The 27971-nt window shown below is 45.4% G+C and overlaps 2 protein-coding genes across 3 annotated transcripts; both read left to right on the top strand.

The window, feature by feature from the left end:
* Positions 1–2629: 2629 nt before the first annotated feature.
* On the top strand, positions 2630–27144 carry LOC131879457 (protein groucho-like). 2 transcript variants are annotated; one of them, XM_059225790.1, is made up of 10 exons: positions 2630–3849; positions 4013–4104; positions 8107–8170; positions 8259–8303; positions 8378–8515; positions 8875–9172; positions 12465–12556; positions 24531–24930; positions 25063–25180; positions 25477–27144. In XM_059225790.1, exons 1-10 carry the CDS (start codon positions 3805–3807, stop codon positions 26456–26458), a joined length of 2274 nt encoding a protein of 757 aa, XP_059081773.1. In that variant the 5' UTR covers positions 2630–3804; the 3' UTR covers positions 26459–27144. The 2 variants fall into 2 exon arrangements, with proteins under 2 accessions (XP_059081773.1, XP_059081774.1); XM_059225791.1 differs by lacking the exon at positions 8107–8170 and adding an exon at positions 4710–4773.
* On the top strand, positions 9181–10561 carry LOC131879458 (uncharacterized). The gene is made up of 2 exons (XM_059225792.1): positions 9181–9498; positions 9652–10561. Exons 1-2 carry the CDS (start codon positions 9376–9378, stop codon positions 9916–9918), a joined length of 390 nt encoding a protein of 129 aa, XP_059081775.1. The 5' UTR covers positions 9181–9375; the 3' UTR covers positions 9919–10561.
* Positions 27145–27971: the final 827 nt, after the last annotated feature.

Genomic DNA, 27971 nt, shown 5'->3' with positions numbered 1-27971 from the left:
CGATCGACCGGGCGACCAGACGAACCACATTTGACTGACTGCTGATGTTGTTGTAGACTTGAGAATTCTGGATGGAGTAGGAAGGTTCCCTATCACCATCCGAGCAGGGGTTCCAGATTGGTCTTGGGCAGATATCGGCAGCTGATAGAGTGGGTGCCCCTTTCCTCCCTTCCTCCCCTCCTCCCTCCCCTCCTTCTTTGGGTGAGGAGGAACAAATGCAGGGTGCTGCTTTTCCTGCTCAGTGAAGATCGCAGAGCAATAGCAGATGCTGTTACACTGGAATCATAGCGGAAGAATAGGAGACAGAGTGAGGATGGTTCAGTACTGCGCCATGAATGTGTCTATGGCACTCATAGATGGAACACGGACAGAAGGTAGAACAATTTCTTGGGTAAGTTCCCGTTTTATGGGAGTTGGTGAGGCGCTCGAATGACAAGAAAATAACTGAAATTCTAACTCGAATCTACAATGTACGTAGCTCCTGCTTTTGGGGTGTCACCAGATCTATCAGTTACTTATTGCCTAAACAAAATGGTCAAAACATCATCACGGCCTTGCCCGACAATCTATCCATAGTGTCTGGTAATGGCATTGGGAGATAAAATAAGCAGGAGAGATAGATGTTGGGCCGTCATCCAAGTGTGTCTTCATTCCAGCAGACGCACCGGTGTAGCTGCAATCCTCTCTCACGATTCCATTCTTCATCGAACGAGCATAGAGGCACTGAATTGAACGAAGACATCACCCAAGACTTGCTTGAAATTGGAACTGGTGGGCCAGTGACACTTTATGGAAGTTATTGTGACAAATGCAGGAACTATTTCAAATTGGATTCACAAACCCGCCAAAGAAATGAAGTGCTATTCGAAGGCATAATCTTCAATGATTGTCATATTTATCAACCCACAGAATGGGTCAAATCTTGGTCAAGTCTTGGTCAAGTCCATGTGTGTGAGCACCAATATATTGAATGTATCAATATTAATTACCAATACATGTGCGACTTAGTTAACTGATAACTCGTTAAAAACTGCGTTGGTTCTCGCTTGTTTTCTGCTTTCAGATGAATCAAAACTTGCCACGAGGTTATGAAAATTATCCTCATCAACTCTTTTTCTTCTTAGCCATCATCGTGACTCTCATTGACGACGACGTCTTTGTTGTTGTTGTTGTTGTTGTTGTTGTTGTTGCTGTTGTCTTCTTTTTCTTCTTCGTCGGTCGTCGTCGCCATCATCATCCTTGCGGTGTGCCTCTTGCTCACCGCTGATTGTTTGTAATACCTCGGGTCATCAACTCTTTTTCTTCTTAGCCATCATCGTGACTCTCATTGACGACGACGTCTTTGTTGTTGTTGTTGTTGTTGTTGTTGTTGTTGTTGCTGTTGTCTTCTTTTTCTTCTTCGTCGGTCGTCGTCCTCGTCGTCGTCGCCATCATCATCCTTGCGGTGTGCCTCTTGCTCACCGCTGATTGTTTGTAATACCTCGGGTCCTAAGCCCTCGTAAGATTGGAGATGAAGCAAAGATTGTGGAATGCCAACAAAGGGAGGATGAAAGAGAAGAAGACGAAGAAGAAGAAGAAGACCAATATCTTCTTCTTCGGCTTGGCCTTCCTCGGCCCAAAAGGAGAGGGAAATAGAGATGAGCCAAATGACTCCACGACTACCCAAGAAATCGATGCTTACAAAATGAGCCACCGCTTCCTGCGCTCGTGAATGAACCTCGTCAATAACTTCTTCGTATGCCGTGATCTCATGCTCCTCCATCTAGGCTTTACTTTGGTGATCCCACACTACTTGAAGTGTGAAGGTGGGAGAAGAAGAAGAGGGAAACGGGAGGGGATAGTTCTTCTTTCTGCTTCCAAGTTAAAGATGGCTTCTTCTACTCGTGCAGTGTCGACGGTCGGAGGGAAGGAGGAAGGGAGGGACGGACGGACGGACGGATGGACGGACGGACGTCTCATCTCACACCAAGTAACATCACTCTGATCACAACGAGCAGAGAAAAACAGGAAGAAGAAGAAGAAAGATGAGCTTGAGCAGGCAGGGTTGAGCAATCGTCCTATTCTGACTGCCTCATCATCTTCCTCATCTGCCTCGTTCTCGTTCTCTGGTGGGTGCTCTCTTTACTCCCCCAATCCAAGAAGCCGAGCAAGAGATCAAGTGAAGAAAGAAGAAGAGGAGATTGAGAGAGCGAGAGAAAGAAGGAGAAGAGGTAACCCACCCAATGTTGGAACTTGATGGTGGGAAGGAAGAAGAGGGAGAGACCTTATTCAACGCTCTAGTTAAAGAGGTTAGAGAGTGAGTTGTGAGTTCCTTAGAGGATTCTCAGATGGGGATCATCCGTGCTTGCCTCAAAACTTGGGATGTTGACGATAGGAAAAAAAGTTGAGCATTCGCCCACCAACCCACACAACGAGAGCGGAAAAGAGAGGCAAGGAAAGGAGAGGAAAAGAGAAAAAAGCGAGAGAAACAGAATGCCAGAATCTTTCCAATTCGTTGGTTGTTTGGTTCGTTGGTTGATGCAGTATGAGGTACTCTGGTCCTGTGCTCCATGTCGTCTTGGACCCATTTTTTCTCAAAAGACCACCGTTCTTCACCATTACGACATGACTACATGGCAATGGCATTGGAAGGGGCCAAACTTCTATTGGGAGCAAAAGACCCTCATTTGAAGTGTATTTGTTCAGAAAGTGGAAGTTGGTTGGCCGCGGTTTGACTTGTTTAGCTCCCAGACAAGGATTAAGTCAGGTCCATGCACGAGCATGAGTCGGCTCCCTTGGTTCGCACTCTGTACTAGAACCGCGGGAACGAAGTAGTACTACGACTACAACAACCACCACGACCACCTCTAGTACTACTACTACTACTACTACTACTACTGCATGTCACAGTTAGAGCAGCGCCCCGTGAACGACGTAAGTGAGCATAGCTACTCTCTTTTGTGCATGCTTTACTCCTCATTCACTCACCACCACTTGGTTGAGTGGTGGTGTGGTAGTGGTGGTGTGGTGGTGTGGTAGTGGTGGTGTGGTGGTGGTGGTGGAAGAGGAAATACTAGTAGTGGTTCTTCAAGTAGTAGAACTAGTCCCACTACTCGGTTTCTCGCACCCCGACAAACTAAGAGTTGCGAACGAGCGCCGAGGCAGGCGCGTGAGGACTCCAACAACAGCAGCAACAACAACAACAACAGCAATTGTGACGACGACGACGACGTCGGCCTCGACGACAAGAATCACTACGCCTGTGGTTAGAGCGCCGACAACGATGATGATGATCACCATGATGAGGATGATGATACGCATTCGCCACTTAGTTGTGAGCTTGAAGAGATCTCTTAGTGGTGTCGGCATTTTACCGAGGAGGACCAGAACCTCGATGATTCTCTCTCCACGCTTTTCACTTGCCAGTTACGGAGAAGGTCTGAACGGATCCAGAGGGTGATCGAGCTCTGTCCTTGCCAAAACCTTCAAATGTAAATTGTACACAACGTCAAACCGCAGTTATTGAATGTACGGAATAACAACAACAGTGAAGGCTACAACAACATCTAAAGCTTGCTAACAGAATATAAAAAGTTTGCACAGTGAAGTGAATCATAATGCAATTGTTTTGATTGTGCTCATCGGGTGATTTTGGAAACAAATTGTGACTCAAGTGGGTTTTTGATTGAATGTGGACCGCATGATTGACGGTCTTCAGAACCACTTGAAAAGTGTATTGTTTTGACCCAGGCAATCAAAGCCTGGCTCTATTCTACAATTGATCGCAAGGGGTCTGCCTTCAAAATTTCACCCGTGCCCAGTAAAATGAATCCAGCCGCAGCCGCAGCTGTAGCTGCGGCCAGACACCAGGTGTGTGTTCGTGTTGATACCTCCTCCCCATCAATAAGACCAATTTGTAAATAGTGTCCGGTCATCAGTTACTCATGTCTTGCCTGTCATTACGAGAGCAATGTTCCGGTCCTCTTTGAAGGCTGCAGATTAACCACGGTCATCTCCCTACATTCCTTTTTAGGGACCTCAGCCCAGTCCATTCAAACTGACAATCGGGGAATCAATTGACCGAATCAAGGAGGAATTCAGCTTTTTACAGGCCCAATACAACAGGTAAAAAGGAATTAGCTCTGATCTCGAGTGGGATTAAATTTTTAAAAAAATCGGGGCCATATCTGAAACCATTTGTGGAAAGTCAAAAGAATGCCTTTGAATAAAGCGAGTTAAGGCTGGATGTATTTACAGAAAGTGCGATGTAACTGGCACAAGACTTTGATGCCTCTGTTTTGCATTTTAATCGTTAAAACATTCTTTGAGTCAGTGTAATAGTGCTTTTTATGGGTGGGCGATTGGAAGTGAAAACCTCGTGGCTAACAATTGCCCAACCACCCACCACCACCAACAGCAACAACAACAGCAACAGCAAAACCAGGCACAACAACATCAACAACAACAACTACTATGGGATGGTTGTTACCTAAGACAGACGAAGCGTCAACAGAGTGTCTACATTTCGACAAAGACGTGTTAAGTTGAAGGCCTGAGCATTAGGAGAGCTCGTTGAGACTTGAAGTCCTTTGAAAAGTAGCGAACGAAGATGACGATGAGGAGGAGGATAATGATGATTGCACGCTCACTTAAGCGAGAACGATACCACGCTTGGAATTGCAAGAGAAGAGAAAAATCACCTTCATCTTTTCCTCACTTCTCTTATATAGCTTGAAATTGGAGTGTGAAAAGTTGGCCAATGAGAAGGTGGAGATCCAAAGGCATTATGTCATGGTGAGACCAAGATATCAGAACAAATAGAATGGATGATTGCATACAAATTGCTTCTTGTGGTTGTGTTAATAAGCTTAGCGTATGCATGCATGGTTGGCTTAGCTTGTTTCTCACATGCTCCATTCTTTCAACAAAACGGGAAAAAACTGTTCAATTGCTATGGAGGGAAATTTTGGTTCAATGATGGAACATGTCCATACAGTAGGGCACATTCCTACTGAAGCTGGCAAATATGTGCCTCTGAAAGAAAACAAAAGAAAAAAGAATAAAGTCGCTCAACATTTCAAGGGAAAGCTCATAAAATGAGCAACTTTTGAACGGAAAAGATGCATTTCGGGCACTTTTGCTCCACTTCGCCGAGGATTTAGAGCCAATCAAAAGAAATTGCCTTCTTGAGTTTCTCATTGTGCTTGAGCAGTCCAAGAAGCAAGTTATATCGTAATAAAATCAGACTCTTAGCCCTCCCGTAAACTTGAATTGACCCAGACAGATATGTGTGAAATAGAACGAAGAAGTGAAAGAGTTGAAAAACAAAGACAATTTTATTCGAAAATGGTCCAAAGGAATGAAAATTCCTTTCGTAGCCAAGAATGCCGTATTCGAGACGAGGCATAAAATCTTGTCTGAGAATTGCAAAGCGGACGAAGTTAAATGAGGTTCCAAATCAAAAGCTATGAGCGTGTTCTGGAAAACAAAATCATCCCATTTTTGCCTCCTCCGTCATGAATGATGTCCATTTCGGCCATGATGAAGTGCCATCCGCGAATGACTTACCAGACCATCATTTGAGAAGACCCCTTCATTTATGCACCCTTGCCTTAGCCTCCCATGAGCAGAACAAACCGACTAACACTGTCTAACATTAGTTCGAGAGCATCTGGTCCAAATGTGGGCTTTTGAGTGGCATTCACTTACACTGCCTAGCTAGATTACCGTCTTTTGGCAACCCTACACACAGATGGAATGAAGCAAATTGCTGAAGGCCCTCTTCGGAGTGCAGTTTTGCAATGCACAGCGACATCAGATTTTCTTCGAACAATTGCGAAGCTCAGTCTAGTGTTGGCTGATTTTTTTGCTCTCTCCCTCTCTCATTGTCTCTCGTCTACGGAGTTCAAACGAACCTATTATTTTCGATGCATTTAAGCGGAGCCTTATTCGCCTTTTCACGCCATACTTTCAAAAAGAGTAGATTCGCAATTCATTCGTCTCTGGGGATGAAATGATATGGACTCGTTTGCCGATAGCCTTGAACGTGCCTAGGCCATTTGAATATCGTGCTGAAGGCTCCCATGTATTTGATACCTATTGTACCGTAGGTGTTTAATATGGATATGAGCGGGGTACAAAGTGGTTGACTGCGGTCATTTAAAATCTACCTCAGGTCTAATGCCACAAAAATACCCCTCATAGCCAGCAAGGGCCGATGAGAAAATTGATTGTCAAATATATTTACATAGCATGGTAAACAAATCCCGGATGAAAATGATTTGATTGATAGATAAAGGTCCAAAGGATAGAATCAGTTACGTACAGTGTACGTATTGGCACCCTTCCGTCGTGACCCAACAGATCGGATTGGGAGTCACATAGATAGACTCGATTTCTTTTCGATGATGTACCTTCATGTTAGAAACCGTATAGAGACAGGTAATTGTGGACCTGATGAGTCGTCTACGTAATACGTAGGCAGTGAATTATTCATATAGTAATCATAAGGTAGTATTTGCACCAACCGGACACATTAGGCCCTGTTCCAGAAAGGGTGTGACATTGACTTCACCAATTGAATGTCACGCAAACAAGGCAATACGAGGACTTCCACCTTCATTCGAACTTGAATGATATACGCCAAATTAAAACTTGTCACCAAGTTTCAGTTGTAATTCATGAGCAGCTTAGCAGGATATGGTAAAGACACAATCCATGGCAAGACTACAGTTTTACAACTCGGCACCAAAACCAGACTGATAACCCTTTCAGAACGCTTTCTAGACCACAATTAAAGGGTATAAGTACCAATGAATGCGCAGTCATGCAGACGTTGTGCACGTTCAATCGAAACAGTGCCCTTATTTCTAATTATTCCAAAGCATTAGACTCATTACGGACAATTTCAATGACAAGCGAGCATCGTCACGATTTAGAGGAAAAGAAAATTCCAATTGCTCAGATCTCTTTCTCTTTCGGCCTCAACTGGTTGGGACAGGGCCATCATAGACAAAAAAACCTAGAGACCTTTCCACCGTGCAAAGTTAATTAAGTTCATTTAATGTCTCCCTCCATCTGTCTTTGGCGAGGAATGATGCCATGACTATGCTCTGCACAAATACAAGTGCTTTAGCAAACAATGCAACTTGGGTGCCAATCTCAACCCGAAGACGGGAATCGCATAATCCTCGTTTGAGGAGAGCGAAAACAATGGAGGAACAAAATTGTAGTCTTATGGTCTAACAGAATGAGTGCTTTAGTGAATGTGATGCCTTTTGAGCTCATTGAATTGACCGTCCAATGCCAAAATGATGTTAATGACAAGGGCGAAATACGACTGAACTAGTGGGGCTTAGAACTAGCTTTAGGCCAACTGGAGCCTCAATTTCTCTCAGTGTCGCGAAAACTTGATGTGTCCCATGCTCGTTTCAAATTAATGCCACTGTCACGACTCAACCTGGAATTTTCCCACTTGGAAGAGCAAAAGGCCGGACTTAAGCGATACATTTGTTATGAAGTCGCTCTCGCTCTCTCGCTCTCTCTCTTTCCCGTTCTCTTTCTTGGCGCTCGTTTCTTGGCGACGCTGATAATGATGTGACTTCATGCTTAGCTTTGGTGTGGGTTGTTAATGATAATTTTTGATGAAGTGTCTACAAGGCCTGGTCGTGGAGTTGAAAATGAGCAAAACCTACCTTTTTTGGGCCCATGTCTCAAGGAGGCGATGGAAACGAGGGGACGGATTGGGTGGATGAAAATAGCTTGTACTTTTTTTGGAATGGAGGGCGTGGAGGCACAAACGTGACAACCGAACTTAATCACTTTATTTCGTGATTGAACACTGCTCTTAACTGCTATCATATCTCTTAATTAGTGCTAGAGTATACTGTGGCCGTTTATGGTCTTGGTCTGCTTTTTGTGGAATGTCTGCTTTTGGAAGGCCTTGCAAGTATCATCCCTGACTCGATTCAATTCAGGACCCTCTCTTTGTCACCGTTAAGTGGTCAACCTAGCTACAATTAAGAGATTCAATTGAACCAAACGGCAAATAATGGATGCGACATTTACCTCAACGAAGCGTAGATTTGCTGCTTGTTGCATGATTTCCTTTCTATTGTTTGTTTTCAGTTTGAAATTAGAATGCGAAAAACTGGCTCAAGAGAAAACAGAGATCCAGCGCCAATACATTATGGTAAGTGCTTCGTTTGATTCGCACGGTTGGGTGTTTATTGCGCCAATCTAGCACGTTCAATCGCTTACATCAACTCTTCCAATTCTAGTATTACGAGATGTCATATGGCCTTAATGTGGAAATGCACAAACAGGTGAGATCCGAAATGAGTAAAATATATCTTTCTTTGCTCACCCAAGTATCATATTGGTGACTTTTCGTTCACAGTCCGAGATTGTCAAGAGGCTGTCAGCTATTGTGGGACAGATCCTACCCTTTCTGTCCCAAGAGCATCAGCAGCAAGTCGCAACGGCCGTGGAGCGTGCCAAACAAGTGACTATGTCCGAGTTGAACTCGGTTATTGGGGTGAGACACTGATTGAATGTTCTCTCTCTGGAACACTATTGAGTCAATTCACCAATCACTGGTGCCTATACTGACACCTATTTCCCTATTCCACGTACTTTGATACTAGAAATATCAAACATTTTCTAAGACCAGATTGAATAAGCTGATATTTTATGGTCGGGGATCAAGTATGTGTAAATAACAGCAATATCAACCAGCCTAAAGTCATTAGCCACCACATGCAAACGCTGGAGCATGTTCCAAAATCTTCCGTTGTGAAGCAACTAAAACTATGACATTATTGAATTCAAACCACGTAATCCGCAATTTCACGACAATACAAATTTCTTAAAACTGCTTCTCTTTATTGTTTGTAGCAACAGCAAAGACCGGATCTTGCTCGATTAATGCAGATGCAAGCACAAGCTAACCAACTTCCCCCGGGTGGTCCGGGCGGTTTACCACCTGGTCTGTTCTCGGGTCATCCAGGAGGTCCGATGGGAGGCTTACCTACTACCTTATCGTTATTAGCAGGTATTCCTACCTCTCTTGCTCAAGCTGGACCTAACCTTTCGCATCACGCATTTGCCAGCCTTTTGGCTCAACAAAAACCCGGCGGTGGACCAGATTCACATCGCAAGGACGAAGATACGAAGAGGACTGAAGCTAATGGAGGTAAGCCCAATCGTCATGGTGACAATGATTTGGTTAGAGATGTGGAAATGGGTAGGAGCGAAGGTTGTCATAGTAGTTCTGATGCTCATTCTGAGAAAAACGAGGAGGGCTGTATAGTATCCTAGTTTAGTTTTGGAAAGGCTGAGTGTGAGGAAGGTTATTCGCCCGTTGATTAAGATCCAGCAGAGAGAAGAGTGCTCATAATGCCTCTTCGACCGAAGAGAACCGACCAAACCGCTGGTGAAGACAAAATATCCATCACCGATTCTTTGGGATCGTTGGATCTTCCCCTGGGAGAACTTAAGAACTCCCGAAAGTACCTGCAAGTAGGTATTTTCAACTTTTGGGATTTCCATTTTCATTTGCACATTTATTACAACAACTATTCGCTTTGGAGGCCTCTGGAGCTTTCCTAAGCCCGTATTTGTGTTCATCTCTCGATTAACTGACGCCCCAATTGTGCTTCTCCCCTTTCCAAGACTCAACGCCGATATTTCGAAATCATCAAGGAATTGAAAGTTGATGCCACTGAGAAGGCCCAAGAGCTTATCCAAAGTCGATCTCAGGCGCGGAAGAGGATGGAAGAGGAGGAAGACCAGAAGAACATGGCTCATCGCCGACTAACGCACCAAATCACATTTGTGCTCGTGGTCCTGCTTTTCCTTCTCTACTTGATCCTCATCTTCTTGGCCTATGTCTATTACTATCACGAGGATGGTGCCCAAGAAGCTTTCTTCTACATCTAATGTCAGACCAGCAGCACCTTCGCTCCATCCGTTGTTAAGGCTCGATCGTCTACAGCCTTGTGTGCTGTTCGTATGTGCTGAAGATCCAAATGGACAGGGGCCTAATCCAAGCAAGATTGTCCCTCTTATCAAAGATGACGACGGATTACCAAATCCTTCATGACCTTAGTGCTCTCGTCCGCTCTTCCTCGTCGTTGCCATTGTCCACCACTCCTCCTCCTCCTTCTTCTCATCCTTCTCATCCTCTTCTCCTCTTCCTCCCTTCTCTCATTGCTCCACTTGCTAATACCAGGGTGACGAAAACTGGGAACTACTCCTCCACGCGGCCCTAAAGTGTGCCGTTGATTTCTTTACATTTCCCCCTCCGTACCCACCATTTCCTTTCTAGAACCCTTTTGGTGGTAAATCTGAAGAGAGCGTGGAGCACCACCACTTCCAGCCGCCTTCTAGGCCTCTTGGGTTTAAATGGAAAAGAAGTCGACTTGCTTTCGACGTCTTCCTCTCCTCCTTGAAAGAATAGATGTCAATTTTCTGCCAACCCTTTTTGAATGAAAAGAAAGCTGTATGTACCCTATTTGCATCAACGCTACGCGAATTGTGAATGATTTGACTTTTTCAAAAATAAACTAAGCGATTAATCATTTGATGGATAGGTTCATTAAATAATCCATGATTCGTGTCAACGAACGACAAAGCCAAAACTCAGACTAGTATGAAGAAGAAGAAGAATAGGTTGCATTTAAAAAGGGGGAATCTTCAGTGTGTCAAAGTTCTGCCAATTTTGCGATGAACCGAGAAAATTCCTTGGATCCTGGTTCTTCTCCCTCTTCCTTTCTTCCCTTCTTCCAAACCAGTATTCTCTTGTGAATGCCAGACACGCTTCATCTCTATTTCTCGCCTTCTCTCATTCTCTTGGTTCCATTCCGTCATTCCACTTTCTCCTAGGGTTGGTTCTGTTCCTCGCAGTTGAGATCTTTCGCTGTTTTTGGAGGCTCCGAACGTCCGTACGCACGAAGTTGTCGTGGTCATGGTCGTCACCGTCGCCGTCGTCGTCGTTGTCGTCGTCGTTTCCAACACCCTAGCTTTCGTTGTATTCGAAGCACTAGGAGGTGGTGGCACTCTTGCCAATTCCTCTTTCATTGCTCCACCACTAGTTTGCTAGAAAAGTCTGAGATTCCCCTTGGGGAAGAATATCTCTCCCCCCAAGAGAAGGGGAAGTGGGAATGCCGCCTGGGCTTTTCCCCCTCTTCTCTCTTTTGCCATTTCTATCTGATGTTACTTTTTTCTGTCTTCTTTGTGGCATGCTTCGTTGAACCTCATTGGCAGGGCGGTGAGTCGTTCCTTGGCTCACAACGCTCTCAATGGACCAAATGTGGAAGTTCTTGCCACCATACAGTTCACTCGATATGGTCGCTGCTTCGTCGCACTCGTCATCCTCCTCCTCCTCCTCCTCCCCTACTACTGAACACCACTCGTATTATACTACCACTACTTCGACTCATACTACAATAACTATCGATGTTGTTGCTTTTGTTGTTGTTGTTGATGGTGGTAGTTCAAGTGAGATGGAACTGGAAACACTTGGTATGTTGGGTTCTTGTTTCCAAATACTTGCCACGGCGACACTCAAGCACATGGGTCTATTTTCCCTTCTCTCTTTGTTATTACGTCTGTTCGATGGATGGATGATGGTGAATGGGCATGTATGTACGCGTATGTAGAACAATAAAAGGGTTGAAGGGGACGCACTTCAACATGCACATGGGATTCAACTTGTCTCGGAGGTCACGAGAAACATTCCATACCAATACACTCAAGTGGGAAACAATTTACAGACTTGGTCAGAAGACAAGAAAGCCCATCGTAGTTTCAAACCAACAAATATAGTTCACACCACCCATCCAATTTAAGATTTTTCTCCTTTTCGCAATTGTCCCCCATTTCTCGGATCTCTTTCAATCTGGATTCAAGGGAGGAGAAAGGGACTGGGAACATGGTGGGTGGACCAAGACCTTTTCCAGTCTTTCTTCGAAATGATACCTTCTTTGAAAAGAAATGATCTCTTTTCAAAGAGAGTAATGTCGACTTTATTGTCCACGTCTCCTTTGGGAACTGCACGGAATGTGGGACATTACTCAGTTTCACAATACACCTTGGTAGAGCTCTCAAGTTATGAGGCATTTTAGCAAAGGTTCTCAGCTGAAAGAAACCGACGGAAGAGGGGATATTTTGATCTCAGGAGCACAATGACGCATTTTTTCAAATTGGTGCGTGTTCCCGTCAAAACATCGATTGCCTCTTTCCTGAATTGTTCGGTTATCCTTCATGTTTTGTTAAAGGACCAAGTTAACCTGGTACAATGGATTCAAATTATTTGAGAAAGCTTGAGACGTAGTTTCTGTTGTAACTACATTACGAGATAAGATATGAGGCGAAAGCAACCATTCCTTAATGGCCTTTATTAAGATAAATGAGAGCAACTGGATATGATACCGGGACTTAATTCCCATCCACAAGCCTCAAGAGGTTCTACTCGTTTATTCCAGGTCCTCACAACCCTATTTCATCTGCAGCAGTCTCATTGGCGGGACCGGGATTGCCAATTTTGCCTCCAAATTTACATCCCGAAGACCGAAGGGTAAGTTAGTTTATGGACATTGTCTTCCCTTGAAGCCATCTTAGTTGCAATCGTCAAGGAAAAGATCTCTCTTTGATTTGATTATCCTTGAAATTAATCTATTGTAAAGAGGAAGACGTACAAGACCAATTTCAATATGGTCCATTAAACCCTCAATGTATGTGCAGTACACGAATTGACTTGATGAGTTTGAATCTGGCTTGAGGGGAATCACAGACCATCCTTGGCCTTTGGCAGGTTCTCGTAGGCTAGAGAGAGGCCGAGGAAGGATCCTTGTCCTGTCCTCCTCCTCTTGCTTTGTGGTATCTTCGTGTTTGAGTTAAGCCCAAAACAACCATGACTACACTTCACTGTTGGTTATGAATGTGTGAAAACTTGCACATACTTGTTCTCTTTCTCTCTTTGACTGTGCGTGTACACGAGGCAAATGGATGATGACTCCGGCTGAAGGCTGAGAAGTGGGGAACCAGGAGGATCTGTCTACTGTGTACTAAGAGTGAAGGAGAGGGAGAAAAAGACCTTTTCCGCAATAGAGGCTGCTCATTCGAGCTCATTCATTCGAAGGAGTCGTTCTGCAGGGGCGGGTTGGATCTCCGGGAAGGTTTTGCCTTCAGCTCTCGACTAAGCTCTTTTCTCTGGGGGATTTGTTTGAGGAACTTTGAGGCAATGCAAACGAAAACTCCACCGAGTAACTCTATTCGACGAGTAAAGTCTTCGAGCAGGTCTCGATAGTCCTAACTGGATGGAGGAAGTTTAGTGGAAAGAAACGACGTCTACTCAGTGTTGAGCCTAGAAACACGATTGCCAGACTGAACATGGCGAACGAGAACCACACAGCCAGATACTAGAGCAAATAACTTAGCGCCCAGACCACGGCAATTCACTGCAACGAGAAAACGAGAGCTTCCTACTACATCTACTATTACGGGAGACCTTGTTATCCGTAGTTGTGAGGAACACTAGCTAGGTAAGTTCCAAGGAGTTGAATCTGTGTATGAAGAATACGATCCTGCACAGTGACGAACGACCACGCAAGAAAGCACGCAGGCATGGAGTCTGGGCGGGAAAGGGATTTAGTAAAAGCAAAAGCAAACAAGCTCAACTTATGCAAATCCTCTTAAAAGCTTCAGTTTTCGACGTCCGTCGTCCCGAGTAAGTTGGAGGACGGACGAAAGAAGAAGACGACGAAAGAAGGACGGACGGACGGACCGGGTGGTTCTGAATGGATAGCAAGAGTCAGTCACTTTCAGACATTGAGATTTTGTAGCCAGAGCTTGTACAATGACAGCTTAGTGAAACCATGGATAAAACACGAAGCAGGTGAATTAGATTCCGGTGGTGAGCCGTACAAATAGAACGGAATGCCATTGTACATACATATGCGAACACAATCATTGGGCGGGTACTGAGTTGATCCCTCAAGCAGGCCCCATTTTCCAATTTCATATGGGAATTAGTTGAGCCATGCACGTCGTTTTGGATGATGTTAGAGAGACCTCTCCGGGTGTTTGATTCCTCCCTAAGGGCTGCTTCTTCCCTCCTTAGCTTTGTAAACAGTTCTTCTCGCTTGAAGCCATTCTAATCGGAGACTACTACTACGTACGTCCGTACTACGATCACCACTTGCCATTCGTACGTATTCCTCCCTCCTCATTTCCTCCCAGGCCCCCGATGACCCCCCCGATGACCCCCTCGATGCGTTGTGCCCCTCGGTGAGCCTCTCGGTCAGCTAAGAACCATTACTCTCCAACAAAGCTAGGCACTACTGCGAATACTTGCATTATGGCACTTTAGTGGGCTTGATGTGTATAAATAGAATTCCCTCTAATATTGTAGCCTCATCTTTTATACACCCGTCTGCAATACGTATGCACAATACATACATTGCGACTGAGCCAATAGCCCTCGTCGTCGTCGTCATCAACGAGCGTGAACCTTGAGCAATTGCCTCTCTCGACACCATTTTACGTCTAAAGCCCCTCGGGAGGATTCTGTACCATTATGTTCTCGCGAACCTTCCATACACTCGTCCATTGAGGGCCAGCAAGGTTGTTTGAATGAGCTGCGACCATTATTACGTGTTTGGAATCGCCTTCGTTTCCTCTCTTTTCCCCACTCACTCACTCACTCACTCGCTCACTCACTCACTCGCTCATTCAGTCTTCCAGCTCGATCAGATGGTTGCTCGGTCTTTTACACCGTCCTAGCTTGAGAGTGATCCAATCCAATAGGGTGACAAACCAGCTGGTCTCGGAACTACTTGACAAGCTGGGATCGAATGAGGGAGAGAAAGAGAGAGAAAGAAAGAAAGAAAGAAAGGAAGGAAAAAGGAGACGGACAACCCAAAGCAATGGACGAGACACGGACCGAGTAGGAAAGAGCTAGATAGAGTGAACGAATGAACGACCGAACGACCGAACGAACACCATGATTGTTATTCTACGCCCGCTCTATCCCACACATTCTCAATGCATGACACTAGGGAGTTTAGATTGAAAGGGTCCACCAAAGAGCGTATCGAAGCTGAGCAGAATAATCGTCATTATTCTCCAACCGGCTTGGGTTCTGGAACTTCCTCGCTTGCCAGCAGTTCGGATCTCGCCCCTAAACACGCACAAGAGCACCACCCTAGTTTCAGGATACTACATGTATAACCAGTACACTATACGTACCTACGTTCGTCCAGAGTGCAGAATACAAAGTGCAACCCTAGCACACACACACACAGGTTTCTCTGTGTTTGTAATGAGAGAGAGGGATCCCTAATGCTTCTGGAGAGGGGTCCTCCCGACCACGATTTTCCAAACACAACTCGGGATGTAATTGAGTAAGTCCTTACTAGCTCCAATCGGACGGACATCATGAAGAGAACGACTGCAATCTATCACGAATGCTTTTATTGTGAATTGGTCTAATGATATCCTGCCACTGGTTCCCCTCTAACCTGGTTTTAACCTACTCGTAACCTGATGAGGTTTATGGAACTACGAATGAAATTGCCAGGACCCATGACTCCTCCATCAGACCATGTCAATGCTTAGTACTCGTACATCCAGAGAGCTTGGGGTGCAATTTGACCAGCTGGGAGCAATTGATATCCTCTTGAAGTCCACGACCCACAAAAGCAACTATTTGAAATTCTATCTGAATGGATATGCTCGCCCTCGAGCGAATAAGCCAACTGAGTTCTTTGTGTGGCAAAGTGCTTACTCACCCGGGTGGGTGCTTGTTCCTCTACACGTCGAGGGAGAATATTTATCAAGTGTGGCGTTCCTCGTGAAAAGCTCATCAATGGCATATTTCCTGCTCTCTCATCATGATGATGATGATCATCTGTCCTTCGGATTTGAATTGCACCAATGTGCTCCAGCTAGCCATGTGTACCGTGGACAAGTGGGAAGGGGGCACTGGGCATTGTTGAAAGCAGAAGCCAATGGTGTGAGTGCTGATCTCTAGCTCTGTCCGTTGGTCCATCCATTCGAGATATGCGATGGTGAGTTATGGTCTGGCCGGTTTGGAAGTCATCCGAAAGAGGCTGTCGTTGTTGGTGCTCGTGGTGGTGGGGTAGACTCGATGATGTTAGTGGTGGTAGGCGTAAAGGCAAGGGAAGAGGACGAAGTGGGTCTAGTGAGGGGGAAGAAGAAGAAGAAGAAGAAGAAGGAGCATGAGAAGGAGGTTTCCCGACTTACTTGTGTGTCGACGTTTATCTGAAAATATAATACGTTTAACAACGGATGAGTGGGATCAAACTTGACAGAGCGTGAAATCTGGCTTGATCCTTTGTGAAAAAGCAATATTTCTAGGATTGGAAACATGAACTTGGGGCAGCACGGGAAGGATGGCGAGACCAACGTCAACCGACTCGCTTCACTCGGATGAGGGAACCTATTTCAATATTTGACGAAGCATTGAAGTAGACTGGCTGGCTGGATGGATGGATAGATGAATGGATGGATCGAGGTGGATCGCTGGAAGGCAGGAGGGGGTCAGATTTTGGGATTCCGGCGGGCAAATATGGAGTTCACCTTTTCACGTCGTCGCTCGCTAGGGCGTTTCCGCCATCATGAGTAGATGTGTGCGTATGTGTGTGCGTGTGCAAGAGTCGAGGGTAGGCAGCATGAGAAGGCGGTCTGAATGCTGGACAGACTTGTTAAACGTTGGGGAAGTCTAATTGGATGTGTCAGGACAGACATGATTTACATTTTAGTTACTCCTCATTAGGTTGAAAGTGGAGATCCTTATCAGGGCTTGGAATAAAAAATTATGCGAGACATGTTATGAGATGTGTCGAATATACGAGGCAATCAGATAGATTTTAAGATAACACTTTGTTATACTCAAATTGTCACAAGTCCTGCTATGCAAGGCACGAACTGAAACTGATACTTTGGTGCATATCAAAATGAAAATAAGATCTCAAGCAAATGAGTTACAACGACAATCACATCAGCCATCAAATGTTTTGGAGGAGATACCAAGCCTGCCAAATGAAGTTTTGCTTTCAGATAGACCTATATAGATCTATATAGATCTATACGAAATATACCCGTTAAATAGTTGAGGAGCGTTGTTCGTAAACTTCGAAATCTTAAAAAAAAGGATAGCTGTCTTAGAATCTGTACTGGTTCTAAGTTCCATATTTGATTTGACCAATTCGACCTGGTGGCTCATCGTAAAAAAGGAGCCACAGAGTGTATACGTATGGCACTTTGATGCACTTCAATTGGTCATGGACATACTTAAACGAAAAGACCCCCCAAAGATTAATTTTCATTCTAGATATAAATCGTATAAAAGATATTCTGAAATACTTCTTGAGAAGATCGATGTTTCCAAATTGTGAGGAATACATTCAATCTACATCTATCCAATTTGGCCAAGAGCCCCATTTTTGGTACAACTGAATGACTGCCTGACTGATAATCATCATCAACCTCATCATCGTCATCTTCACGGGGTTGGGGATAAAAAATGTGACCTCGAAAAGAGATCTTTCGGGTGGTCACTGTCAAGCATTTGGAACGATCCAACCACGATTTCGGCTTCCATATTCGACGGTTGAACCAAGCTTGATTGGAGGGCAATGTTTCAACCTGAGTTTAGGGTTGGGTGACGTTAACGATATTTGTCATTTGATCTCAAAAGAGAATCTCCCCAAGCCTCCCAGGATGTTGGGCTTTCCGACCCGCTGACCAGGGCACACCGGGACTAGTAGACTGGGCTCATGGTCGAATGACTTGAAAAGAGGAATTGTCTTCGTGTTGAATTTGATCACACTCTCTGGAAACAACTTCTTTAACGTGGTTGGTGGTCTCTCTCTCTCTCTCTCTCTCTCTCGTTCAGCTCTTAGGTCAAGTCCCCAGCTTGGCTGGTTAACGACACATGGAAGAGCAATGTTGATGATGATGATGATGATGATGCCAAGTGGTTGGCGAGGTAGTCATATCACCTTCATCTTGGATCCTGCTCCTTCGGCGCCGTCTCCTTTTTCATCAGGTGCTTCCGTCTGTGTGTGTGTTTGCCGTTAACAGGCTGTTAAAAGAACTAGCTTGGCCAGCCAAGGAGTTTGATGGGGCTAATCCAATGATCATCAGAGCCAAAAACATGTTTCAACCATCTCCCTCACTTGAGCTTGATCATGAGAGTCGTTCCCCATAGAGTGAGTGGCTGGTACATGGACGGAATTTGCTTGAAATGAGAATGGCCAAGTGAGGTGCAATGTCAAATGCCGCAAGGCAATAAGAGTTCGAGCTAATGACACACCGCTATTCAGAGCGTTGTCATGACGGAGGGGGGGGGGGGAAGTTGAACTATCTCGCCCCAATTGAGTTCTCGACTCGATTGCCGTACCCTCACTTTGTCGCTTCGTTGGGCCGTGTCAGCTGTCCGGCAGCGGCGGGAAGACGGAGAAGACAAATCTAAACTCATTTTACCCATTCGTTTCGTGCATTGGTCACGGGACCAACTTGGCTGAAAACTGGCCCTTGAATGATGATCGTGTACTCGTACTACGCACGTATGTAGTGAGGGATGTACTGGCTCCGTGTCATTCGTTCCGTATATTGAGACGGGGCCGAGCGAGGAGCTCGACCTAGTAGTATGTAGCCATCCTGCCAGGAACGGGTGGTTCTTATCTATCTCCCGGCAGGATCATCATTCCTTTGGCGTGTTGGAGGGACCACGAGTGGGCAAAAGGTGGTAATGCCAAGAGCATGAAGCTCCATTGTGGGGAAATGATGTGTTATTGGGATCCATTGCAAATTGATTTGTTCATGCTGGATTTTACAAACCCAGCAAATACCACCTACCTACGTACCTCGCTTTGGAGTTTGGGTACTACGAGGTCCGTTCTTTTTCAGCTCCCTTCATCATCATCCATGGCAATGGTGGATTGGATTGATTGAGAAAGAAAGAGAGAGAGAGAGAGATGGTCCGAACATGAATGCGTCTTTTCGCTTTTGGAAACGCTTGTGCAAATGACTTTTAGAAGTTCGTTTATGGATAATCGATTTCAACGACAAGCCTATTGCGAATGAGGGATTAGTGTGACCAAAAGAATTTACTTCATTCTCGCTTCTCCACTTGATCCGAGGAGTGGGCTGAACATCCTACGAGATGTTGTCGTCGCCGTCGTCGTCGTCGTTGTCGTTGTCGTTGATGATGAGATGTTTGAGCTGGATGAATAATTCAGCCAGTCCAGAACGAACTCGGTACTTCGAGCTTCTTCGACTGTGCTCGGTCCGACACGTTGGACTCGGAATTAGTCGTCTTGGCTGTTTTCCATCTCACTCGGAAGAGTTGAAGAGCAGGCCATTCCTATTATGATGGAAATAGTCAAAGCGTGAGTTCGAGATCTTGAGAATCATTCTTCATTGAAGAGGATGAATAAAAGTCATGACTGGGTGCGAAAAAAATTAAAAGGGATCTTGCTGAGTGAGTGTTACCAAAGGAACTGTATAAATCATCCTACGCCACATTATATTGTCTATTCAACAAACATTTAGTTGCGCACGATCGAACCTCACTCGAAAATGCCGTCATAAAGATGTCATGTTTGAAACATAGTCTATGGCTTTTTTGTGCGTGCATTGCTTCACAAATTATGAGATAAATGCAGATTGAAGCGAAAATACCGCTTCGGCAATTTGGTTGCCCTTACTTCAAACGACCGAACGAGGCACTAAACGGGTTTGGCCTAAAAAAAAAAACACAAAAATATGCTTTTCTCGCATCAAACGCAACAATGTTGAAACACTCTTTTTCCAACCGGGGAAAGGAATTTCGAAAATTGTTACCCGGGATCTTCCCAACCCTTCTTCTATGTAGAGCTTATACAAAGTTCTAGCTTTCTTTGATGGAACAGGCAAGTGTGAACTCTAAGGTCAAGCCCCAGGTTGGCCCTGCGCTTACTCATATGCAAAAGAGTGAAACATGTAATTAATTGCCAAGATTTATGACAGCCCATCTCGCTAACTTGAGGATGAGTGGCCCCTAACAATGAATAGTATATGTTGTGGTTCTTTTCGCCATTGTGAGACAAGAGCAGTCAAAAGAGCGACCCCACTCATCATTATTGCATATGCTAATGACTTCTCGTCTTGACCTTTCATGTTGAGAACGAGGAGAACGACGAAGCGAGAACGAAAGGAGGAAAGGGGGGAGTGCTTGAGAAGAAGCACTTGAGATGTTTCCCCCCTTGCAAAGATCATTGCTGACGAGGAAGATCATGATGAAGCTGATGATGATGGGGTGTCATGTGCTTATTGAACGAAGTTACCTAGCATTTCCAAGCTAAGCTATCGTGATAAATAGAGCAAATGCCCATACGCACATCCACGCACATCTTCGCTCAAGCCCAGTACATTTATCTAACACATTCTCCGATCTGACGTCTTTTTTCCGTCCTTTTCTTGAGTGTGCCCTATTACTGCATTATCCTAGACCTATCTACTGACGTGTCTGAATTGACAGAGCCACAATAACGTCATCAATGGAGAGCCTTGGCGATGGCTTTTCACCACGCCTGACATGGTCGCCCAAAACGGGTCATACCCACACATCCTTGGTCACGGCGAAACTAGGCACGATTTTTGCATTTAAAACTGATTTCGAACGATGCTTTGGATACTCTAGCCATTTTTTCTGCCAATTTTGATCCCCCTTCAGAAGTTTATGTATCGCTAACTTGATGCGAGTGGCATGCCAACCACTACAAGTCCCAATTTACACCGTTTGCGTGTGCTGTCATCCATTTAGGTAGTTCTTCAACTACTTTCGTTGTACTTGTTGAGTAAGGTGAGCCCAGTTCTAATTGGTTGTTCCAATTCGCTCTCTTGATACCACTTGCCCATGCTGCATTTTTCGGGTCAGCTTGGAATTTGGGCAATGATAGTCGCAGTCAAATGAGATCTCTTTTCACTTGGACAGATGTGGCCCAAAACACTAATCATGACCCAAACTGCATTCAGGACTTTAGGACTGGGCATTCGTTCGCTTGGCTGAGCATTGAGGATGAACTATGAACTAACGTAATAACACGTCGTGTTGCGAATGGCCTCGTAGGCTCGTACCTATTTGAAATCGCCAGCCAAGACGATGACAGTTATCAATTAAAAGCGTTCCTGTGATCCCTAGCTGCGCCTCCAAATGGGGTATGTCTGGAAAAATGTCGGTTTCAACCCTTTCATTGACTGGGTTGAAGGGTCTGTTAGCTAAAACATTTGACTGACAGGAGACGGCGCTGGAAGCTCACTATTGACAGTGTGTCTATTTGACAATATTTCAATCAAACAGATTCCAATGCTCGCTTCTCGTCATCTTCTTTTTCTTCTTTGGTAACATAGTAGTAGTAGTAGTGGTGGTAGTAGTAGCGGTGGTTGTGGTGGTAGGCAACTAGCGGCCAAGCGAAATTGCCCTCTAAGCAAATTGTCGTCAACCCTTTCATTGACTGGGTTGAAGGGTCTGTTAGCTAAAACATTTGACTGACAGGAGACGGCGCTGGAAGCTCACTATTGACAGTGTGTCTATNTTGAAGGGTCTGTTAGCTAAAACATTTGACTGACAGGAGACGGCGCTGGAAGCTCACTATTGACAGTGTGTCTATTTGACAATATTTCAATCAAACAGATTCCAATGCTCGCTCCTCGTCATCTTCTTTTTCTTCTTTGGTAACATAGTAGTAGTAGTAGTAGTGGTGGTGGTAGTAGCGGTGGTTGTGGTGGTAGGCAACTAGCGGCCAAGCGAAATTGCCCTCTAAGCAAATATTTGTCATTCTGCTATTATATTCTAGCTAGCTTTCAGTCAACATGAATGTAATGTGGTGTCGTGTGTGCGTGGGCAAGGGGTGCTGGTCGGATGGATGGCGAGCAAGGCCGTGCCCATCCTACTTAAAAATGCCTCGCTCTTTACGAGTTCTCGAATTTCAGTTTACTTTTTGCACTTTCTTCCCTGTTAGCTTCACACATTCAAACGGTACTACTCCGTCTTGGGCCCTCAATCAATCCAGCTATACTAGGCTGTAGATAGAGCACAAGTCTTAGTACATAGTACGTAACTGCAAGAAGGAGCATCGAGTGGATCGTGTGTTCAGGTTGCCAAAGTTCAATAGATTCTGTAGACATGTTGGGCCCGCTTGGCTTCGGTCGTGGGCTGATGCGAGTGCTGTAACTTTGGCAAATAGACCCATGTTTCATCTCGGTCAATCTCAAACGAAGAATCAAGCTCTCCATCATCGTCTGAGGAGATGAGCGAACAAAAACATTCACGCACCTACCAGCATACATAAACTGATGGGGTAGCACACCATCACGTTCTACGTACGGTCCGTGTTTAGAAGTACTCTCTAGCTTGAAGAAATCTCAGTTGAACTTCGGGAACTCGTAGCCCAAGTCAATGTAAACAAGGAATGAATGGGACGAGTAAGAATGAGAGCATTCCAGGATTGGGAACCTGTTCCTCGAGTGTTAAGCGTCTCGCTCTCCCTCTCTCTCTCTCTCTCTCTGCCTCTCAGTATGTCCTGTAGGTGTGGGCCTCGATGCATGCAGGGTACTTGTCGAGCTTATTTGAGCCCTGGAATTGCTTTGAATGTTCGAAGGCATTTGAGGATGAAAGTTTGCCTCTCCTGCCGGTGGCACTTTGACTTTGAGGAGCAACTTCAAACGTTTTCAATTATTTGCTTTGAGGTGAGAAGATGGACACGGCCGTGATTCATCTCAATAAGAGCGATTCCCACGTGGAAATGAGGCATGGATGGCATCACGCTCTCAGGCACCTATTTCTAAACACTCGCCTCGATATCTGGGGAATTGATATTTCTCAGCAATTCATTTGATCTCGCGTACGAGTATACGTACGTGGTACGTGTGTAAAACAGAAAGACACTGCTGCTGTTGCTGCAGATCTTATCAGCTCAAGATGGTGGACATTTGTATCGAGAAGAGCCATCCATCGGCTTGGTCTCGTCTTAGGAGCGTCTCGCTGGCAGAACCGTCAACGATCCATGATCTAAGACGGCTTGCTAATCCCGTGGAGTGTATGGCCTCCAGACATTTGATGAGGAGATGAAAAGTGGATGTTATCTCGACGATCAATAATTTGGATCCTCGGGAGCAGAAAATCTGTGATTATACAGTTTTTTGAAAGGTGGGAGGAGATTCCGATCCTTCGGGGAACGACAAGTAAAAGCCTTCCTGGCGCTCCTTCATCACATCCTAATTATTGGGCACTCTCTTCGTTATGGATGCTGATGTGGGCTTTGAACTCGTCGAGCGAAAACGAGCGAGAACAAGCGAGATCAAGCGAGTGAAGAGTGAAGGGAGCCCAGGATCCACCTCTATCTACTTATTATGTATGGGTCCACAAATTTCGTACGGACGAACCAGTCGAAGCGAGATCGATGATATAGAAATGCTCGATCAGGGAGGAATGATTTTACCCCATAAACGCATCCTTCGTCCTCACTCCAAGATGCTCTCGTCTGCGTTTGTTTGACATGGGAAAACAAGGCCTATGGGAGTTGACAGTTGGCGAGATTTGAATCGCTCGGCCAAGTCAAGCTCGTTTGCGAGCTCACGTCAATATGCGAGTTTGTTCGTGGGCCTGATTCATCTCGGAAACTGAATTGTCGTGACACGATTTGATTGAGGATTCTGCTCGGTGTCAAAAGTCGTCGTCTGCAGCTCATTTCGACCGAGGCCTCAGAGGTCATGTGCCCATAATTACTCAAAGCAATCGGGTTTGATGAATTTTGTCAGGCCATCGTGATGAAAAGTGGTGATTTCCCGGACTCGATCTTCTCCCACGTACATATACTACTACTACTACTACTACTACTACTACTACTACTACGTACTACTTCGCAAGACAGAGCAAAACAACGAGTCGAGCGAGCACACTAGGTGGTTAGGAAATTCCTAGCTAGCTAGTCAGGGAACGAAGAAGGAGAGGAAGAAGATGATGAAAACGGGAAAAAAATGATGTGTGAAATTATCTTGTTCTCCGGGTTGTCTTCAATGAGAAATGAATTCTCTTGTACCACGTACAATGCTCGGTCGGTGCCATCCATCGTCCCTCCAAACCTCGTGAATGGCAGGAAATGAGAGGTCATGGAGAAATATAGGAATTATCTCTTTGGGCGCCTCCAAAGAGCCGTGGAGGCACGCCAATGAATTTTCAAACAAACCGGACAAAAGGATCCATTAGGGAGAGGAAACCGAACGACGACGTGGTTAGGTAATAATCCTCCAGCTCACGATGGTGCTAAGAAATTGATGGGCCAGAGGGATAATGTGATTTTCAGTTAACAGTCATGAACCCATGAAAACCCCCGAAAGCATTTGTTACTCAGTTCATACGTCTTGGTTCACCACTACCACCACCCACAAAAGAAGAAGTTGAATGAACACCCGAGGAAGACTGAACGAAGCGAGCATTGGAAGTTGGAACACCAATCATTTGATTCATTCATTTGTTCCAGAGGGCCTCTCGGTCCCCCATGGCGACGGATCAGCGATCCAGATCCCCCCTTGAGGCCAAGAAGATGAAAAAGGAGGACGAGGATGGCGATCGAAGTGATCAGGATTTGGTTGTGGACGATTCTAATGATGCAGTGGGAGCCTCTTCTTCCTCATCTCGACCTGGCAAGACAACCAGCAACGGCTCGGCCTCAGGCTCGTTGGCTACAAATGGAAATCGATCTCCCAAGGAGAACGGCGGCGTCAGCGAGTGTGGCGGCAAGAAAGATCCACACAGTCCCAATTCCGCGCGATCGACCCCGGCCTCAATTGGCAAGAAGGATGACAAGGCCTTGAGCGCATCCCCGGGTGTGGGACAAGCCAAAATGTCACCACCAGTGTCCAAGGCATTGGCTGGCTTGGGTAAGAAATCATTATGATCTTGGCAACCAGCTCGCATTCCGACGACACTGCCGAGTGTTGTTCGCTCATTCTATCTCAACAACGTGGCGCCTCTTTCATTGACCCTCTTTTCTCGTTTGTTCCCACTCACAGGCTATCCATTCCCTGATGGTATACCGCCTCCCGGAGTTTTTAATGGCTTCAGGCCACCAATCCCAGGAGCTATTGATCCCGCACGGCCTCTTCCACCTGGATTAGTGGGCGGAAAACCGTAAGTTCGCCTTTGGTTTCCAATGTAACAGAGAGATCGCTGCCATTCCTGCTCTCCTCTTCAATGGTAGATCGAAAAGACGTGTATGTGTGTGCATGTGTCATTGGAACTGCATACGCACGAACTTCAGTCTTTCTTAAGAAGGACGGAGGCTTCAAGAGAGCAATGAATAGTCAGTCTTTTTACTGCCTCTACTATGCCTGGCAATTGCACTCTACTGTATCCCATCATACTGTACATACTTGCAGGCATGCAGGCATAACCGCCAAGATTAATCGTTCCCTTTACTTTTTCAGTGCATACTCATTTCTGGTAAACGGCGAAGGCCAACCCCGACCGGTACCCTTCCCCGCCGATGCTCTTATGGGACCTGGAATCCCTCGGAATGCCCGGAAAATCAACACCTTACCCCATGGAGACGTTGTTTGTGCAGTAACCATGAGTAATCCTACCAAATATGTTTACACGGGAGGCAAAGGCTGTGTCAAAGTTTGGGACATCAGTCAACCCGGAAGCAAGAGCCCCGTGTCCCAGCTCGAATGTCTCCAACGTGACAATTACATCAGATCCATCAAATTGCTGCCCGATGGGCGCACTCTCATTGTGGGTGGCGAGGCCAGCACGATTTCGATATGGGACTTGGCCTCTCCTACGCCCAGAATCAAAGCAGAAATGACCTCGAGTGCCCCCGCGTGTTATGCCCTGGCAATTAGCCCCGATTCGAAGGTCTGCTTCAGCTGTTGTAGTGATGGCAACATTGCCGTTTGGGACCTGCACAATCAGACCCTTGTTCGTCAATTCCAAGGCCACACGGATGGGGCCAGTTGCATTGATATCTCGGCGGATGGAACCAAATTGTGGACGGGGGGTCTGGATAACACGGTGCGCTCCTGGGATCTCCGCGAAGGCCGTCAACTCCAGCAACACGACTTCTCGTCGCAAATCTTCTGCTTGGGCTATTGTCCCACGGGTGATTGGTTGGCCGTTGGCATGGAGAGCTCCAACGTGGAAGTCCTCCATTGTTCCAAGCCCGACAAATACCAGCTCCACCTCCACGATAGCTGTGTTTTGTCACTCAAGTTTGCCAATTGCGGCAAATGGTTTGTGTCCACGGGAAAAGACAATCTCTTGAACGCCTGGAGGACGCCATATGGAGCTTCCATTTTCCAATCCAAAGAGGAATCCTCGGTACTCAGTTGTGACATCTCATCCGACGACAAATACATTGTGACAGGATCTGGTGACAAAAAAGCCACTGTTTATGAGATTATCTATTGAATTGGTACAATTGCAGCAAATGTGCATGTACACGCAGAGCCACAGACAAGCAGACCCATAGACACACAGATAGACAGATAGACAGATGACCCCTTTCCTTGTGCCACCCGGACAAAGCTAACCCCATCAGTCTGTTTGCTTTCATCGAACTCTGTCATGTGTTGTTGCGTTTTCAAACGAACTCTTTTCGTCATCGTCACCCCCTACTCACTCACTAACTCACTCACTCACTCATTGACTCATTCACTACTCACTCTGAGGCTTAGATGGATTCAAATGACAAGTTTTAAACCAATCAATGTACTAGAATGAATCAATCCCCCACCCACCTACAAACCAAACCCACCCACCTACCATCATCCCGCCAGCCTCATTTATTATAGTAAGATAGTCAGTCAACAGCCGAATCTGAGACGAATCTCTCTCTTTCTCTCTCTACTTTGTATAGTAAATCATAGCTTGTTCCACTCCATGTGAATGAATCTCAATCATGTTTGACCGTTGTGTTTTTGTTCCACAAATATGTCGAGGCTAAATAAGAGGGACGCGAAGATGGTGAAAATTTGATCTTTATCAACTCAGTCACGATATGATATGAAAGATGCGTATTTAACGCTCATGCCACAACATATTTGCTGTAGTCTTTCACGATCCTATATAATGAATAAAAAATAGTTCTTTTTCTACACGAAGTTTGATCATTTCATCATGAGTTATCTATTGGCCACCGATACATAGCAGCCATCCACGTGATCAAATACGGTACGCTACCAACAACAAGTTAGCGTACAACATAAGTCAAAAGATGAGGAAACTTAATGCCAAAACTGAAAAGTCATTGGTTTGTTTTTGCGTCCTCGGCCTTTCCCGCAAAAAAAAAACTTTTGGGCGCTATTTTGAAAAATCTAATCTCCACTTACAGATGGTGGGCTGTTGGTAAAAACCATTCACACATATAAAGCATATGGCATCCTAATTCAAACATCATACTTTTATCTTGGCCAAAAATGTACTCCTCACTTTCATAATCATTTTTCCGTTTCACTTTTAGCCCCATCTAGTGACGTTTTGACCCAACTCGACTCGGTCCACGTTGAGTCTGAAAACAACACGACGAATAGGGAGCGTTGCTCTTAGAAGAGAACCTCTCATGATTGGTCCATTCAGAAACGTTTTTCAACGTGGAGTGTCTTTGCTAGTGGCGCCCTCTATCCACGCAGCTTCAACTAATTTAATGACAAACGATGGATTGGAGAGGTTCTTGGGTATGCTATCCACAACGTAGAATCAATTCTAAGATGATGAGAAGAACTAAGTGCTAGTAAGCAAGGAAGCAAGAAAGACTCTGAGAAACAAGCATGGGCATACATTATGGACGGTTTATTCAGTCAAACGACTCGGACTGGCTGACTAACTGCAGGCTTTGCCAATTCTTTGGTGTGAATTCTTTCCTAACAACAAGTTTGACAGACAATCGAGTTACTTCGCCTACGACTTGCTTGAGCAATTTTCA

This window comes from Tigriopus californicus, chromosome 4 (assembly GCF_007210705.1).
Source record: "Tigriopus californicus strain San Diego chromosome 4, Tcal_SD_v2.1, whole genome shotgun sequence".
Taxonomy (NCBI): Eukaryota; Metazoa; Arthropoda; class Copepoda; order Harpacticoida; family Harpacticidae; genus Tigriopus; species Tigriopus californicus.
Note: the sequence above shows the minus strand (reverse complement) of the source record. Positions and strands in the feature narration are given on the sequence as shown.

Excerpts from the sequence above, each read along its gene's own strand:
- LOC131879457 (XM_059225790.1), top strand. The coding sequence starts at position 3,805 with ATGAATCCAGCCGCAGCCGCAGCTGTAGCTGCGGCCAGACACCAG. Across the intron at positions 8,171-8,258 it reads TCCAGCGCCAATACATTATG|TATTACGAGATGTCATATGG; the intron begins GTAAGTGCTTCG and ends TTCCAATTCTAG. Across the intron at positions 9,173-12,464 it reads GAGGACTGAAGCTAATGGAG|GTCCTCACAACCCTATTTCA; the intron begins GTAAGCCCAATC and ends CGTTTATTCCAG.
- LOC131879458 (XM_059225792.1), top strand. The coding sequence starts at position 9,376 with ATGCCTCTTCGACCGAAGAGAACCGACCAAACCGCTGGTGAAGACAAA. Across the intron at positions 9,499-9,651 it reads ACTCCCGAAAGTACCTGCAA|ACTCAACGCCGATATTTCGA; the intron begins GTAGGTATTTTC and ends CCCCTTTCCAAG.